The 15,843-nt window shown below is 55.0% G+C and overlaps 7 protein-coding genes across 7 annotated transcripts; 4 read left to right on the plus strand and 3 right to left on the minus strand.

Moving 5' to 3' along the window:
* Nucleotides 1-232: 232 nt before the first annotated feature.
* E0L32_011199 (uncharacterized protein) lies at nt 233-1,152 on the plus strand (the record flags this gene model as incomplete). The annotated part of the gene is made up of 2 exons (XM_031133902.1): nt 233-632; nt 716-1,152. 2 exons carry the CDS (start codon nt 233-235, stop codon nt 1,150-1,152), a joined length of 837 nt encoding a protein of 278 aa, XP_031000837.1.
* Nucleotides 1,153-2,067: 915 nt separating this feature from the next.
* On the plus strand, nt 2,068-3,596 carry E0L32_011200 (uncharacterized protein; the record flags this gene model as incomplete). Its single annotated transcript, XM_031133903.1, has 3 exons — nt 2,068-2,928; nt 2,987-3,289; nt 3,357-3,596. The coding sequence occupies 3 exons, from the start codon at nt 2,068-2,070 to the stop codon at nt 3,594-3,596; spliced, it is 1,404 nt and encodes a 467-aa protein (XP_031000838.1).
* A 414-nt stretch (nt 3,597-4,010) lies between these two features.
* Nucleotides 4,011-7,185, plus strand: E0L32_011201 (uncharacterized protein; the record flags this gene model as incomplete). Its single annotated transcript, XM_031133904.1, has 9 exons — nt 4,011-4,649; nt 4,710-5,031; nt 5,083-5,123; nt 5,180-5,449; nt 5,497-5,584; nt 5,635-6,035; nt 6,084-6,358; nt 6,411-6,559; nt 6,617-7,185. 9 exons carry the CDS (start codon nt 4,011-4,013, stop codon nt 7,183-7,185), a joined length of 2,754 nt encoding a protein of 917 aa, XP_031000839.1.
* Nucleotides 7,186-7,432: 247 nt separating this feature from the next.
* Nucleotides 7,433-10,305, minus strand: E0L32_011202 (uncharacterized protein; the record flags this gene model as incomplete). The annotated part of the gene is made up of 4 exons (XM_031133905.1): nt 7,433-7,649; nt 7,734-9,856; nt 9,927-10,091; nt 10,162-10,305. 4 exons carry the CDS (start codon nt 10,303-10,305, stop codon nt 7,433-7,435), a joined length of 2,649 nt encoding a protein of 882 aa, XP_031000840.1.
* A 505-nt stretch (nt 10,306-10,810) lies between these two features.
* Nucleotides 10,811-11,923, minus strand: E0L32_011203 (uncharacterized protein; the record flags this gene model as incomplete). Its single annotated transcript, XM_031133907.1, has 3 exons — nt 10,811-11,018; nt 11,135-11,609; nt 11,662-11,923. 3 exons carry the CDS (start codon nt 11,921-11,923, stop codon nt 10,811-10,813), a joined length of 945 nt encoding a protein of 314 aa, XP_031000841.1.
* A 684-nt stretch (nt 11,924-12,607) lies between these two features.
* Nucleotides 12,608-13,080, plus strand: E0L32_011204 (uncharacterized protein; the record flags this gene model as incomplete). Its single annotated transcript, XM_031133908.1, has 2 exons — nt 12,608-12,679; nt 12,745-13,080. The coding sequence occupies 2 exons, from the start codon at nt 12,608-12,610 to the stop codon at nt 13,078-13,080; spliced, it is 408 nt and encodes a 135-aa protein (XP_031000842.1).
* A 621-nt stretch (nt 13,081-13,701) lies between these two features.
* E0L32_011205 (uncharacterized protein) lies at nt 13,702-14,353 on the minus strand (the record flags this gene model as incomplete). The annotated part of the gene is made up of 3 exons (XM_031133909.1): nt 13,702-13,723; nt 13,787-13,889; nt 13,951-14,353. The coding sequence occupies 3 exons, from the start codon at nt 14,351-14,353 to the stop codon at nt 13,702-13,704; spliced, it is 528 nt and encodes a 175-aa protein (XP_031000843.1).
* Between the last annotated feature and the right edge of the window lie 1,490 nt (nt 14,354-15,843).

Below are 15,843 nucleotides of genomic sequence, written 5' to 3' on the forward strand. Positions count from 1 at the left end.
GCTCTTTCTTGTATTTCCACTCGACACGTCTGCAGTCTTATTATTTTCACTCGGACACGACTTTCCTTTCGGTTTCCTGAGGAAAGCCCTACTCTTCCGATCTTTCTTGAATTGTTTTCCGTGCATTTCCTTGGATTAGTTTACTCGTCAAGGACTACGTCGTCTACACACATTGTCCACGCCTCCCAAAGCCCCGGCCATTGCCTAGGAAAGCAGGGGACCATCCGCAGCCATGAGTGTCGCCGTACTTCCCGCCCTGATCCCCGACATCAGGCAGATCTACGACATCTACTTCCGGTCTTTTGGCAACGACAAGATGGGCCAGATCATGATTCAGATTTTGTTCCCGCAGGGCACCGACTCGGAGGAGTTCCGCCAGGCCCACGCGGCCGGCACGCTGGCCTACTGGCAGACCAACACGACGCAGTACACGCAAAAGGTGGTCGACATGGCGACGGGGGACATCATCGGCATGTGTCTGGGCGACGTGTACCTAAAAGAGCGCAGCCCCGAGGAGCGCAAGAATGAGGGCGTGCCGTGGCTCGAGGGCGCGCAGCGCGAGCGCGCCGAGGCGGTGCTGAACCCGCTGTGGGAGATGCGGGAGAAGCTGTTTGGGGGCAGGCGGTACCTTTGTGAGTACCTTGTCTCGACTTGTTGTCTTGTTCATCATGCCTACAAAGATGGAGAAAGCTAATGATAAACTCTACGCTGCCAGACTCGCACGTCATCGCCGTCGACCCCAAACACCAGGGCCGCAAGGTCGGCGCCGCCCTCGTCAAGTGGGGTGCCGAGCAGTGCGAGATGACGGGCCTGCCGTGCTACTTTGAGTCGTCGCCGACGACGGCGGGGCTCTACCTCAAGATGGGCTGGGAGCTGCTCCCGGAGCAGATCGTGCACAAGAAGGAGGTGCTCGGCACCGACGAGGACATTGTCGTGCCCCTCATGGTGCGCATGCCCTCGTGGGCGGGCATGACCTTTGCCGAGTGGAGGGCCCGGGGTTACCCAGACTACATCAGCAACAAGGCGCCGACGCTCCAGCCGGGTGCCGTTGCCGCCGCCGGTAAGGCGCCTGTGTCCGTCGCCGCTGTTGCCGCTGTTGCCGCCTCGACTGACCCGGCGCCCGTGCCAGTGCCTGCACCTTTGGGTGCGTAGAGTGTTCCCGCAAGCGATTGAACTGGTGAATCGGCGAGGAGAGGCGTAGAAGGACCAAAAAGAGAACCAGACAGACAACAGGCTCACCTTCCTTGGGTGGTGGATGAGGGGTCAACACTGCAGCAGCAAGCTCAGAGGGTTCCAGCACAAGTGAGCTTGTGTGCAAGGTGTGGATGCCAGGGTCCCCGTTCTTTCTGTCGCAATGTCGTAATTTCATTTAGCTTAACATATTCCATTAGCATGTACAAGTACATGATTCTTCGAGATGGGCCTCTCGGTCGATTCGGCTGTCCGATATCCCTGTTCCTTGGCTGGTACGAACGAGTGAGGGTGGGCCGTCGTCGTAAGATCCATGGATGGCGGCGGTGATGGCGAGACCGATACCGGTGCCGGGAAAAGATTAGATTATCAGATCCTGAGATAATTCTAGGGCGTGCATTAGCGGTGCCTTGGCGCACCAGACCATTTGTGCTGGGCGTTTTCCTTTTTTTGGGGCTCGCTCCGCTTGCCGATGGACTGACGACTCTCCCTGTTGCTCTCAACGACCAGTGACCCTCGGGCGGGTTCCAAGGTTCTTTTCTCGTTTCCTCGGGGCTCCTCGGTGCACATGGGCCAGGCCATTGAAGATGCCGCCAAGACTGGTCGAGAGTGTGTCCCCACGTAGCAGCATCGAAATTCGCTACTTTGTAGTGACAATGTCTTCGCGTGGGCTGATCGGGAGCCTCCCGTCCCGATCCACCGCTTTCACGACATGACAATTCTGCCAGTCATTTTTGGGCCGTTGTGGTGATCATCAGGAACCTCCAAAGTTTTGAAGCCCTGCCAGCTGTCTTTGGTGCCTTGGGTTAACTCTGCATGACGCACGCATCCGGAACCAAGGCTGCTGCAGCTCCCTCACATCACTTCGGCGCAAACATGGAGAGCTTGCAAAGAGGTCTCATGTACACGCGGCTCGTCGCTTACGGCGTCAGCCTCTACCTCTCCATCCTCCGTCGTAGTCTGTCCGCCCGTATCTCTGGCCGCGCTGCTCCTCCGCCTCTCCCCGAAGGCGCATCTCCCTCCGAGCCTCGAAACATCGTCATCGTCGGCGCTGCATTCGCTGGCTACCACGCCGCCCGTCTCCTTACTTCCACCCTGCCCAAAGACAGTCCGTATCGTGTCGTGGTCGTCGAGCCCAACAGCCACTTCAACTTCACGTGGGTGCTGCCCCGGTTCTGCGTTGTCGACGGCCACGAGCACAAGGCCTTCATCCCGTATGGCGGCGGGCTGCCTGGTGCGGGAGGCAAAAGCGATATAGGGAAGCCGGTCAAGTGGATCCGAGACCGGGTCGTGTCGGTTGGCAAGAAGACGGTCAAGTTGAGAGACTCTGGGGAGGAGTTGCCGTACGAGTTTCTCATCATCGCGACTGGATCGAGCGTCAAGGATGGATTGCCATCCCGTGTGGGCAGCGAGGACAAGGCAAGCGGCGTCGAGCTACTCAGAGGCATGCAGAGAAAAATCAGGGATGCGAAAAAGGTTGTCGTCGTGGGAGGCGGTGCGGCGGGTGTGGAGCTGGCGACGGATGCGGCAGACAAGTACCCGGACAAGAAGATCGTGCTGGTGCATTCGAGACATGCCGTGATGCAAAGGTTTGGAGCTGGGCTGCAGAAGGGCGCGGCCGAGAACCTGAAACGGTTAGGTGTCGAGGTTATTCTGGAGGACAGGGTCGTGTCTGAGGACGAGGCATCCCGCACTGTTACTCTCCGATCGGGCAAGGAGATCGACTGCGACTGCTTTGTAGGTTTGACTTTCGTCCTAGACAAGATGGGAAATCTTGTGCTGACGCTCGGCGCAGATCAACTGTACTGGTCAGAAGCCGTCCTCGGAGATCCTAGCGGAGATCTCACCCTCCTCCATCCTCCCCGACGGCCACATCAAGGTCAAGCCGACACTGCAGGTGGCCGACGATGCCCTCCCCAACGTCTATGCCTGCGGTGACGTCGCCGAGACGAAGACGCCGAACCCGAATTCACGGGCGGCCATGCGCCAGGCCGAGGTGGCAGCAGACAACGTCATCTCCGCCACGCGCAACAAGACGCCGCGCTTCACGTACACGCCGGAATGGGCAAACGGCGTGATCAAGCTGACTCTGGGACTGGTGGGTGCCGTTTTGTCGCGCTGCACATTCTAAAAGACGACCTCTGCTGACTTGACCCTTTCAATAGGACCGATCCATCACACACTGGGGCGACGGCAAGACAGAACTGCTGATGCCCGGAGAGGAGAAAGACCTGGCGCTCATGTGCGATGGCTCGTGGACAGCGCTGGGCGCAAAGCCCTTTGAAGACACGGGCGCGATGGCGACGACGAGCAAGGCTGGCGCGCACGCCGTCGAACCGGCCAAGATGCAGGATGCTCCCGCCCATCCCGAGGCGCCCAGGTTGGAGACTACTGTGGCTGCTTGAGCCAGAGCGTGGCCATGCAAGAGTCTTCTTGGGAAAAAAAGCGATAGATATCATCATGTACACAAAAGTTCCGGCGGACTGGCCCCTGAATAAACGGTCCCTGATTCGAGCAGTGGCAGTTTGATTGACTTGGCCTACAAAATTTTGCTTTTCCCTTTTATTTCCCCTGGAAGCACATTCATGTGAAAGTGTTGCGATGTCAGTTGTGCCTGCCCAAGTCCGTCCGTGTAGGTAGTGTCGGGCAGGAAGTCACTCCAAATGGTCCTTCCCTCCTGGACTTGAAGATGGGTCGATCGAAGGGCATCAGATAATTCTATCTCCCCCTCTTCTCTTTTCCAAACCAACACCTACATCACCTTTTCAATTTGTGGGCGTTTATATCCCCTCGCTCATTCTGTCAATATCCAGAGCAAGATGTATGAACCTGTGGCTGGCTCCCCTATGCCGCCGCCCTCGACGATATCGAGATCTTCAGCAGCACCGTCCACATCGTCCTACTTCACTACTTCAGGAACTCGCACATCGACTCCTCGTATTGCCGACTCCCGTAGTGGCCGCAGCCGGTCGCAATGGACACCGAGTTTTACGTCTCGCAGCCGCACCACCCAACCCCCAAGTATGACACGCAGCCGCTCCCATGCCGCCTCGACCATCGGAGCCAGTGAGAGCCGCAACATGATCTGCGCCGTCAGCGAAGCCCGTGGAGTGACCCCTTCAGTCGGGGTCGCCTTTGTCGATACCACCAATGGGCAAGCGGTGCTCAGTCAGATCAGTGATACACAGTTCTACATCAAGACGATCCACAAGATCCAGGTTAACGAGCCATCCAAGGTCCTTATCGTCAGCACTGCCTGTCCGCCCAACCAGAAGTCTCCCCTCTGTGAGATCATCGAGGAAGAGCTTTCCGAGGTGACCATAGTGCCGCTTGGTCGAAAATACTGGTCAGAAGCCGTCGGTTTGGATCTCATCGAAACTCTGTCATTTAGAGAAGAGGTCGAGACAATCAAGTTTGCCTGCGAGGGCAATTTCTATGCAGTTTGCTCCTTTGCCGCCGTATGCCGGAATTCCAATGTGCTTTGTTTCGTGAGTCTACTGACCGCAATACGGTGTCAGGTAATGAAATATCTCGAGCACCAATCCTCCATCCGCATCGCCGCCCACTCGCTACGTATCACCTACCAGCCCTGCGAAGATACCATGATGATCAATCTTTCCACCATCCAGTCTTTAGAGCTGATCCAGAGCTTGCACAATGTCAAGTCCAAGCAGTGCCTCTTCGGCCTTCTCAATGAGACAGTTACCCCGATGGGAGCCCGCATGCTCCGGAGCGCCATCCTCCAGCCTTCCACAGTCAAGGAGCACACACTGATTCCTCGTTACGATGCGGTCGCCGAGCTCATGGCAAACGAGGACATGTTTTTTGGTCTTCGAACATGTGAGGAAGGGAACTCGGCTCTGTTGGCCACAGCTTGCTAATGGAACCCAGCACTCAAAGCATTCGGAGACGTTGAGAAGCTTCTTACCAAGGTAAAAGCTACCAGTGTTAGTACGTTGCAGATCCGCAATCTGACAATAATCTCTAGCTCATTCTCGTGCCCGCCCGTGAGGACCTCTATGAGGCAGAGCAAGCAATCAATAACGTCCTCAAGATCAAAAGATTTGTGACAGCAATCCCTGCAGTCTTTGATGCCCTGACGAACGCGTCCTGCGCTTTGCTGCAGAAGGTCAAGAACACCTGTCACCCTGAGCTGACGGATCAGGTCATGGCCCTGATCTCTCAGGTAATCAATGACGATGCCACTTTTGCAGACTCGCCTCTCGAGCTGCGCCACCAGAGAACCTGGGCAGTCAAGGTATGCTTCGCAGTATGTTTCGATGCTTTCATGCTCATTGGCGGTAGGCGGATCCGCATAGCCTTCTTGATGTCGGTCGCAAGTTATACAAAGAAACAACCAATGAGTTGCATCAACATATCCAAGAGCTGAATGGTGAGTAACTTGAACATCCAGGACAGCATGACACTGACGCCATCACGTAGCTGAGAGCAATCTAGCTGTTGACCTTCGCTACGAGAATAGGCGCAAGTACTTCTTGCGTTTTCGAGCAGATGATATCCAGGATCGTCAACTTCCGGACATTTTTATCAACCGCGTCAATGTCAAAGACTACGTCGAGTGCCAAACTATAACGCTGCTTCAGTTCAACCGGAGTATCTCGGATGCCGTCAATGAGGTTGTCGCCCAGAGCAACAGAGTCGTTAAGGAGCTTCTCGAGAAGCTACGGCAGAAGATCTCTGCAATGTTTAGAGTATGTGAGGGCATTGCGCTTGTCGACATGCTGGCAGGCCTCGGTCACTTGGCATTCAAATCCGGCTATGTCCGTCCAAATCTGTCAGGGGCACTTTTGCTCAAAGCCGCTCGGCATCCCATCATGGAAGTAGTAAGCGACGGTGTCTCCATCATATCAACACCGCTGACAGGCTTGTAGCCGAAACCAGACAAATTTATCCCCAACGACTACTATGTAACTGAGCAGTACCGTTTCCAAATCATCACTGGCTGCAACATGAGTGGAAAGAGCACATATATTCGAACAGTCGCGCTAGTCCAAATCATGGCCCAGATCGGATCCTTCGTGCCCGCAGAGTTCGCTGAACTGCCAGTGATTGATCAGTTGTTCTCGCGTCTCTCGACAGATGACAGCATCGAAGCGAATATGTCGTCCTTCTCGATCGAGATGAGAGAGATGGCCTTCATATTGAGGTGAATGGTACTTCAAAATACATCTACCAGCATGCTAATCATTATATCACAGAAACATGACCGAGAGCAGCTTGGTCATCATCGACGAGCTAGGGCGCGGTACAAGCACGCGTGATGGACTCGCCATAGCCACCGCCATCGCCGAAGACCTTATCAAGAGAAAGGCAGTCGTCTTCTTTACCACCCACTTCAACGAGCTAGGTACCAACCCGTCTCTACACACGTATACACTTTCAGACTGACTCCCGGCCGTCGTAGCCAGGGTTTTCGCCGAGCGCCCCGGTTTTCTCAGTGTCCATCTCGCATCTGAAACTACCGAGACGGAAGACGAGCTGCCCCGCATGACCATGCTGTATAAGGTCTCGGACGGCCCGCTTGAGCCGCACGACTATGGTATCAAGCTCGCACGGGCGATCGGATTCCCGGAGCGATTCATTGCCACGGCTGAGCGAGCGACGACCGCACTAAAGGCCCAGGCCGAGGCGAGGAAACTGAACTCGGAGGAGCGGCGCAAGGCGCAGCGCCGGAGGCTTCTGCTGAATCTGCGAGAGGCCCTGATGCAAAGCGAGAGGTCGAGCATGGACAACGCCGCGCTGGCGAGATACTTGAGGCAGCTGCAGATGGAGTCGATGTACAAGTTGCAGGGGCTTGAGAATGCGGGCCGAGAGTTGTCGGTAGAAGAGGTCGATGACGAAGATGAAGATGACGACTATGAGCATCCGGTCCACGATCCGGTCGAACCATCGTCCGACGAGGTTTTGCTGATCCGTAGCATCGAGCAGGACGACATGGTCGACGACAATGAGAACGAGGTCATTAAGGGATGAAGCAGTGCTGCGCTACCTAAACTAAACAGTGATTTCGCCGACTTGAGATGTATGTGGTGGCAGGTGGGTTTGTCAGACGGGCCAGATACAAGGATCATCGAGATGCCAATTGCTTGTGCTACCATCCAGTGCAGTCTATACGATGATGTTGCTTCTCATCAAGTATCAAACAGGAATGAAAGGAAATGTTATTATTGTTGCTGCTGCTGACTGCAGACCTGGCCTTGCTGTGTATCAACCCGCTATTTCAGTCCTCGCTCCTCCATATGTGGGTATCACCTAAGCTCACCGAGCTTGTATTACTCCTGCCGGTATCCGACGCCTCCTGCGCGTTATCCTCATCGTCTTGGTATCTCTCCCCTTGGAACCCTGGTTCGTCGGCAAAGACCCCCAGAGCGGCCTCTTCGTCACTCTCCTGCGGCACCAGCGGCGGCGGGTCGTGGTAGATCCACGGTCCTTCCAGCCTGCATATGGGTCATTCGTTAGTGGGAAAGAAGGCAAGGGAAAACGCAACATATGGAAAGAATGGTCAGAAAAAAGAGACTTACGGTACCACCAAGCTGGGGTTCACAAACGACAGCCCCTTCTCCCTGTCCTCGTCGACCGTGCTGCCCCTCCTCCTGACCCCTTGCACCCTGTCGTCCCCGGCACCTTCCTCGACCGCCACATCTCCCCTCACTTCGTCATCGTCGACGTAGCGATCACCCCGGGCCCGGCCGCGGTGTATGCTGCGCAGGGCGATGAACTGCGTCAGCGGCTCGAAGCGCTGGCGGAAATAGTAGCTGTACCACAGGGTGAAGATGAGCAAGGGGGCGACGAGCAGGGCCTGGACAAAGGCCTTGTTGAGGCCGAGGTAGCCCGACATGGTGAGCTGGAAGACGACGAGGCCGAGGATGATGCGGTAGCAGATGATGCGCCAGGCGCCGCCCGTGGCGTGCTGGGGTTGGTCCATGGCGTAGAGCAGCTGGTACTTGTAGGTGAAGTAGCCGAGGGTGAAGTAGACGATGCCGAGGAGCAGGACGAGGTAGCCCCTGGGCAGGACGCTGTAGACGAGGCACAGGATGAAGACGAGCAGGGCGGTGGGCAGGTAGAAGCCGTAGCTGAAGACGGGCGGGTCCATGATCTGCCTGAAGTCGCGCGGCGTCTTGGCGCCCATGCGGTAGATGGGGTAGAGCGCGACGGAGCCGAACTCGAGCAGACGGAAGGGGAAGAGGCCGACGCCCTGGAGCATGATGAAGTTGATGTAGAAGAAGTTGAGGCGCTGGATCTCGTTGGCGAGCGAGTAGGCCACCTTGGTCGTGTCGCGCAGGCTGTCCTTGACGATGGACCAGTAGTTGTTGGTCGCCGTGCCAAAGACGGTGAAGACGAGGAAAATGTTGAAGAAGGTGAAGAAGAAGTTCTTCGAGATGACCGAGAGCTCGACGTCACCCTGGCCGATCATGCCTTGCAGGTTGGACAGCCAGTCGTAGAGGTAAGGCACCGCGACGTTGAGCAGCGAGACTACGGCCGTGGGGAGACCGGTCTGCACGAGCGCCTTTGTGATCTCGTGTCTTTCCAGGCTATCGGCGAGATCTTTGGAGATGGTGCGGATAGTGCACAAGCTGAGCAGCGTCGCGAGCGAGGCGACTGGGGCCAACCAGACGATGGACAGAACGGTGATGCAGACGGTGATCAGCCATGACCGCAGACGCCGCGTCATACGCGGCGCGTAGGTGTTGCGCCAGACTACATCGGTTGGAGAGGGGGCAAGCTTGGTCAGGAGCTGGCCGGGCCGCGGGTCGACAAGGGCCTGGATGGCCATTTGACAGGACGCGATCGAGTCCATGGTGACGAATGCAAAACCTACCGCCTTGTAGTCTTTCTTCCTGGCGGCTCGGATCTTGTCATCGAGCTGGCGCAATCTCTCCTCGTAGTAGTCGATGCCGTCCACTTTGCGGCCGCCAATGCCGAGAAATCCACCAACTCGGACCCGTGGCCGGTCGCGCTCCACGAACTGGTGCGCACCGACCTCGCCGGGAAGCAAGCGACCGTTCTCGCCCGCCTCCTCGTCAACATCTACATCGGTGCCGAGGCGCGGACTGGAGCCCTGTGGGGGCGACTGGACGGGCTTCTGCGCCAAATAGACGCTCCAGGTCTCCTCGAGCTTGTGCAGGACGGCGCCGCGCTCCGCAACGAGGTCATCCAGCTCCTTCCAGTCCCTGCACAAGGTGACCCGATCCACGTGCCCGATCTCGAGCTTTTCGACCAGATCCTTGATTTTCTCTTCGGATCGCAGTTCCTTGGGGATGCCTGACAACCGAAAAGTCCTGTCTGTGATTGTCGACTGCGTGCCGAGATAATGCTGTCTAGTCTTGATGATCTTGAAAGTCTCAGAGTTGGTGAACCACATGGTCAGAAGAGTAAAGAAGTAGACAAAAACCAAGTACGCCCAGAAGTATCCCTTCCAGCTGTTGTCTTCGTCGGTGGGTTGGGTGTAGACGGGGAACTCGTTCGGGTAGATGTAGGGCGCCGGCTCCGGGAGGCTAAAGATGTTGGAAAGGTAGGATGCGTCTTTGTGTTTCGGTTTGCGCTTGTCGGGGTTGTAATGCTCGTTGACGGGTTCTAGAACGACGGCGGCGAACAGGAACATGACGGCGAAGAGGCGGATAGCCATCTTGAAGAAGGAAAGGAACTTGACACAAAGAGGACTGTCAGCGCGAACCGTTGCAGGGTTTCGACGGAGCAGCGGGAGTTGAACTCACCACAAAGGCATCCAGGCCGGCTGCCGAGAGGACCTGCTCCTCGGTGATCTTGTAAAGTGCGGGCATCCATCCGAAGAACGAGTCTGGCAGGTGCGGCAAGGTGTTGGTCGAGTCTAGCTGACGCCTGCGGGCGGCATAGAGCGACTTCCATCGCGGCCGGAGGATCTGTCGCGAACAGAGTTGGAGAGTCAGCAGACCAGGTCGGGACCAGCGTCTCACGAGGGCAGCGACTTACACAAAAGATGACAAAGGCAGATATCCCCAAGGCGAGAGAGATGACGAGCTGTACTTGGATGTCCTTGGTGCCTGGCTGAACATACTCGGAGCCGTTGCAACGCTTGTGGTCGTCATCGTCCAGGAGCTCGAAGGGGATGTCCATGGCGGGAGGAGCGGCTGCGCAGAGCTAGCTCTGCATCGGCGAGAAGCGCTCAGTGCTCTTTGTCGCGAAGGTGCGCCGCGTGGATATCGAGCTGCGACCCGAGAGCGTTGCCGATGTATGGTTCCCTGCGTGGGTGGCGGTGGTTGTGTGTGTGCGAATTGAAGCAGCAAGCAGGCTGAGATGCGTAGCCTCCTCCTTAGCTAGGATGGATAGCTAGGCTCAGGCTCTCTCACCCGTTCTAACGAGGATCCACAAGCCGGCCTGCCCGGTGACGTGATGCTTTTCTTTATCTTTCTTTAGCGCACGTGCCAGCACAGGTTACAGGGGGTTTTGATTCTGCCTTATCGCGATAAAGCGCCACTGGTGGTTCTCTGAGGCAACTTAGAAGTACCTAAATTCAACTCCCAGGCTTAGCTCTATTAAGCCCGACAACCTCGACTCTGATTGATGTCTTTGCGCCACTATTCTTTGAAGACGACCCGACTCCCACTTCAGATACCTAAGTCTACAGGTTAAAGTCCTTGTCCATGTCCTTCCCGCCTTCATGGTTGGGGTTTCTCGAGCCGTGGTATGCATAGAGCGCATCCGGTGCAGGGAGCTGCGCCACTCCATCTGGCTTCTTCATGACCTCGACGTACTTGTCCATGTCTATTGTGTTCTCCCGCCGCCATTCCGTCAGCTTCTCAAAATCGATGCACTTTCGGTTCACCGACCTGCGAGTGGTTTTTTAGTATTTCTATCCCTTGACCGTGTCCGCTTCGTGCCTGTGGCACCGAGAGAGAGAGAGAGAGAGAGAGAGAGAGAGAGAGAGAGTTGGGACGAGGCTTACATGTCGGGAAACGGATACACCTGCGTTTCAACCCAGTGCATCGTGATCAGGTTGACGTTCCCGCTGCACTGCAGCGCTTGAGCCAGCATGTCGACGCAGTGGTTGATGTGGATCTCGGTCATGGACGCGCGGGTCGCGTTGCCCATCTCCTCAGAATAGTATGCCCCGTAAGCGATGCGGCGCAGCGAATTCAGACAGTGAAGGTGGTGGTAGACATCCAGCACCGTCACGTAGGCATCATCGCCCAGGCCCCAAACACTGTCTTCGAGCTTGGCCACCGTGGACGGATCCTTGCCCATCCGTATGATGTCGGCACGAGAGACGGGCAGGACTCGCGTCAGTTCCAGCTCCTCCCAAATCTGATCGGCGGCTGCATTGGGCATCTGTCTGCCCAGGGATGGGTGCTTAGGAGGGAATAGTGTGCCGTTGAACTTCTTTATGCTACCACCAAGATCGACCATGTCGAGAATGGGGCCTGGGCAGTGTTAGTCTAGATGAATACAGAACAGTTACTCTGTTTGACTCACTGTAGCTTGATGTGCGGCGGATGTCGGCATTGCGGACGACATATCTCTCATGGAACCAGACGGAAAAGAAGACGCCCGTGAGGAAGAAGAAGACACCGTTAAGGATAGTCAGCGTGGTTAGCGTCTTGTGATTCTTCACAGCATAGTGCCGCACATAATTCCGGTGCAGGAAGCTGCGTGCCTCATCGTCATCCTCACTATGCTTAGTCTCCACGTATGACGGAACAGCTTTGGGGAGTGAGACATGCGCGCCGTTAGGCATGCTGCTTCTGTGATGTGTTGGGTGGTTGGCCCGAGGAGAGAACTTGGAAGAGAGTTCGATATTTTCGTTCTCTACTTTTTGTTCACTCCAACAGCGTCTTGTAGTTCTTGTGCTCCGAGATGTCCAACGCGAGGCCTTTGGTCACAAGACTATGACACGGCGGGAAGGTGTGATGAAGCCCAGAACCGAGAGGCACAGCTTATCTGCAGTGCTCGTTCTACGTGGAAGGCGAGAGACACATTGTTGATGAAGACTTGCGTAACCTTCTTGTTTGAGCTCTGAACTCGTAATCCTGCCGCAGACGATGTCACGTTGAGCAGAAGCCGACGGCCCGAGGTCGGCGAGTATCTCTCCTCCGGCTTTCTTACCTTCTCTTCAGAGTTTGGCGCCTTCGCTTGAGGTGGTGTACGAGTGTATGCACATGAACTCGTGGGCCAGAGTGATTGGTTTCAGGCTATCGTCCCGCAAGTGATGCAGAATGATTGTCCAAGTTGGTATTGAAGGGACTTCCATCCGAAAGCCTCAGCCCTGGTGCAGCTGTGCTTGGTGGCAACATAAAAGAACCTAAAACGACTCCTCATCGTGGTAGTTTGGGTCTTCAGTGCTCGCTATTCAGTCATTCTTCTCAACTTTGTATACGGACTTTCCGCAGAAGCTCTCGCCACACCCATACACCCACACAACATGCATACCTCCGTCATTTCCAATCTCATTGTGGCATTAGCTGCTCTGGAGGTTTCAGCTGCGCCAGCACAGGTCTGCCAATCTCTTCTCCCTACTCCAGTCTCGGATCGAATCGCTAATATACCTATCTTATGTAGCCCAAGCCCCGCGAAGGCGGCGTCGTAGAAGTCTACAGCCCCGCTACCGAGCTTCCCTATGGACCTACTGCTTTCAGAAAGATTGACGCTTCCGAGCTGGTGGCAGACGAGGCCACAGGACAGCTCTATGCACCAGTTTTCTACGCCATAGGATCCAGCCAGAAAAAAAGAATTAGGCGCCGGGCTGCTCAGCCAGTGGAAGACCAAGCCACAACAGGGCAGCTCTACTCGCCAGCTATCTATGTCTTAGAATCCACCCAGGGAAACAGGGAAACACCGTCTGTTTACAAACCGGATCTCTTCAAAAAGGTACAGCGCGCAGCGCCTGAGGCTTGACTTGTCTTGAGAGAAGGGGTGCTAGTGAATGCGTCGAGATTGATCTCACGAAGTTGATTTGGAGGTTGCTACATGTCTTTTCTTTTGGCTTTCCCTTTGTTTCAAGTCTTTACAGAGGCGACGTACACGCAATAAGGTCACTTCTGAGCAATAAAGTACCCCTACACATCTAGGCTTATCTGTATTGATTCCTTGATCATCCTGACGTGAATCTGGTGCAACGCAGTGGGCAATGTAAAACCCTCATTGCCGTTTTAAAGGCTGCTTCTACCACGAGGTGTGGCAGATACCGGCCCGCCATGGCTTCACTCAGTAGATATTGAGATCCTTGGGTCAATTGCCGAATACATTTTGACACCCCCCGAAGCAAGATTCTCCAAGAGAAAGCTTATGCGTCTATCTGTGACCTGTGATCAAGAATTGTAGTAAACCTGAAATTTTCATCAAGCACAAGCCCTTGCAATGTTGAACCATTTGGTCAGTAAATAAGGAATGAGAATCTTTGTCAATATTTTGAAAGCAAATATGGCCCTGGCTCAGTGAAAATAATAATATACACATGTTTAGTGTCATCTGTTGGTTCGGCATTTAAATCGGCCAGTGTCGACATCGCCAACCCTTTTAGTATGGCCTTTGGCCAACCCTGCATAGCTGTTAGAAACTTGTCCGAAACCGAAAGGATAGTAGTAACTAGTGCTCAACTTACATATTGCCCGCTGCTGCATACCTGGCGACGACCCAAATACCGCCCTTGCTATCCTTGTAGGCACCCATGCCTACCTTGGTCGTCGACTTCCACATGCATTGAGCTGTAATAGAAGTGCGGATTAGTAGGCGTATCACACGAGGCTCGCTGCCTGGGAGATATACTCGCAGAGCAGGGGAAAGCGGGCTTACTGTAATGACCGTAGGCGGCAAAGTTGCCCTGGGGGATAATCTCGTTGTGGTAGAGCGGCTTCTCGGCCATCCAGGCCTTGGCGGCGTCGGAGAAGGGAGCGCTCCCCCTCGACTCGTAGAACAGGTTCTCGCCGCCGACGCCAGAGTGCTGCAGCTTCTGGGTGCGCGCGAGGACCTTGGCGTAGGCGGCGGCGTCCTGGGCCAGCTTGGGGTCCCAGACAAGAGGCTTGAGCTTCTTGGAGGAGCGGCCCATGTTCTGGATGTTGAGCCCCCACCTCTGATCTGTGGTTAGAGGGACGACGCCAGCTTGGACAAAGGCGAAGTCGGTCACGAGAATGAGCAGTGCGCTCAGGAAAGCAATGAATGGAACCCGCATTGTGAGGTGATGGCAGGAAAAGAAAGGATTCGTTTCTGGAAAAGAGTGAGTGAAAGCCAAGGGAATGGAACAGTCCTCTGGTTGAAGGGGATATGAAGAAAGACCGAGTTCTGGTTTAGATCTAACAATATTTCGATGAGGTCCTCTTTCTCGTACTTGTCAGCGCCTTTCAAAAGGATCGACGTTGGCCTGTCTGAGCTGTCATTGCCGCAGTCCATCATCAAACATGCCGACCCTTTTTAAAGAAGAGGGCATTGTCAAGCATCAAAACAATGACTCGGATGGCGCGACTGGATTGTGGAGTTCCAGATCCCCATTCCTGGGAGACAAAGGGCTCTCACAAAGGCAGCGGCCCGGCGCCATGACAGCCGCTGGAATGAGACTCTAAGACCGATCCCCTTAGCGACCCCCGCCCATCAACACAAGCGCCGCGCTTTGGGCATTGGCCTGTTGGAATGTCTCAGTGCCGGAGCTCGATGGAGGACTGGACCCCGGAACGCCCTCCATTCCACGAGTCAGAGCACCGTATGCCGCTGACGTTGCGTGGGCGTTTACAGGGCATCTCCACTGCGAGCCACGCACTCTTGACCTCTTGGCTCTCTCGTGCGCGTTCCGCGAGTTGGCTGGGGCGCGTTTAGACTAGTCATGTGTGCAAGAATGATCTGGTTCCGGCCTGCGTTGCTTCTTTTTCTTCTTGAAGAAGGAAAGGGTCATACAGCTTATGTACAGCAAGCCTCTTGGCGAACAATATAGGCGGCTGACCTACCACGAACTGGCTAGACGTCAAACTCTCATTCGACGAGTGAAGCGACCGGTACGGAAGAATCTAAGACGAGTTGCCTTTTGATAGCTCGTTGACGTTGCGCAGCCTCCGCAATTTGTTTCAAGCCGTGCCGGCAAACCGCGGGCCACTGCTCCAATTACATCTTAAGCACTAGGATTTACGTATCAACAAATGAGGTCATTGATTTGATCTGGTCCCGTTTTCATCCACGAAGCCTGTTGGTATTCAAATGCAGTACCAGTACACTGAATGGAGAATGGTAAACAAGCAGAGACAACCTGGCCGAAAGAAAAGTCAACAAGATTTGACCGCAAATGCCTTGTAACTGAAATGAGCTTCTTTTCCTTTTTTCCCATCTCCCTTAGGTACATGTATCAAAGCACATGTCTCCCCAATTTGTAAATGTTCCCATGTCACCGCCCCCGGGACTTGCATAGCAGAGCTCTCAAGCTATCCGCACCTGCCTGGCATGACAAGAACCCAGGATCGCAGTTTTCGATGTCAGTAGAGGCGGCAATCTCATTTCAATCAAACTGTGGCTTTTTACTCTGCTCCACATGTGATGTTGCGTTCGTAGTGGCTTGATAAAGAGGATTCGTTTGGCACACACGAGTACGAAGAGTTTGAAGAAGGCAAATGACTCCAACGTGAGGAGCGCTGGTATTTTATACAAGAGTCAACTGGCTGGATAATCAACTCTAGGGAT

Source organism: Thyridium curvatum (assembly GCF_004353045.1).
Source record: "Thyridium curvatum strain D216 chromosome Unknown NODE_100_length_135046_cov_87.379998, whole genome shotgun sequence".
NCBI classification, from domain to species: Eukaryota; Fungi; Ascomycota; class Sordariomycetes; order Thyridiales; family Thyridiaceae; genus Thyridium; species Thyridium curvatum.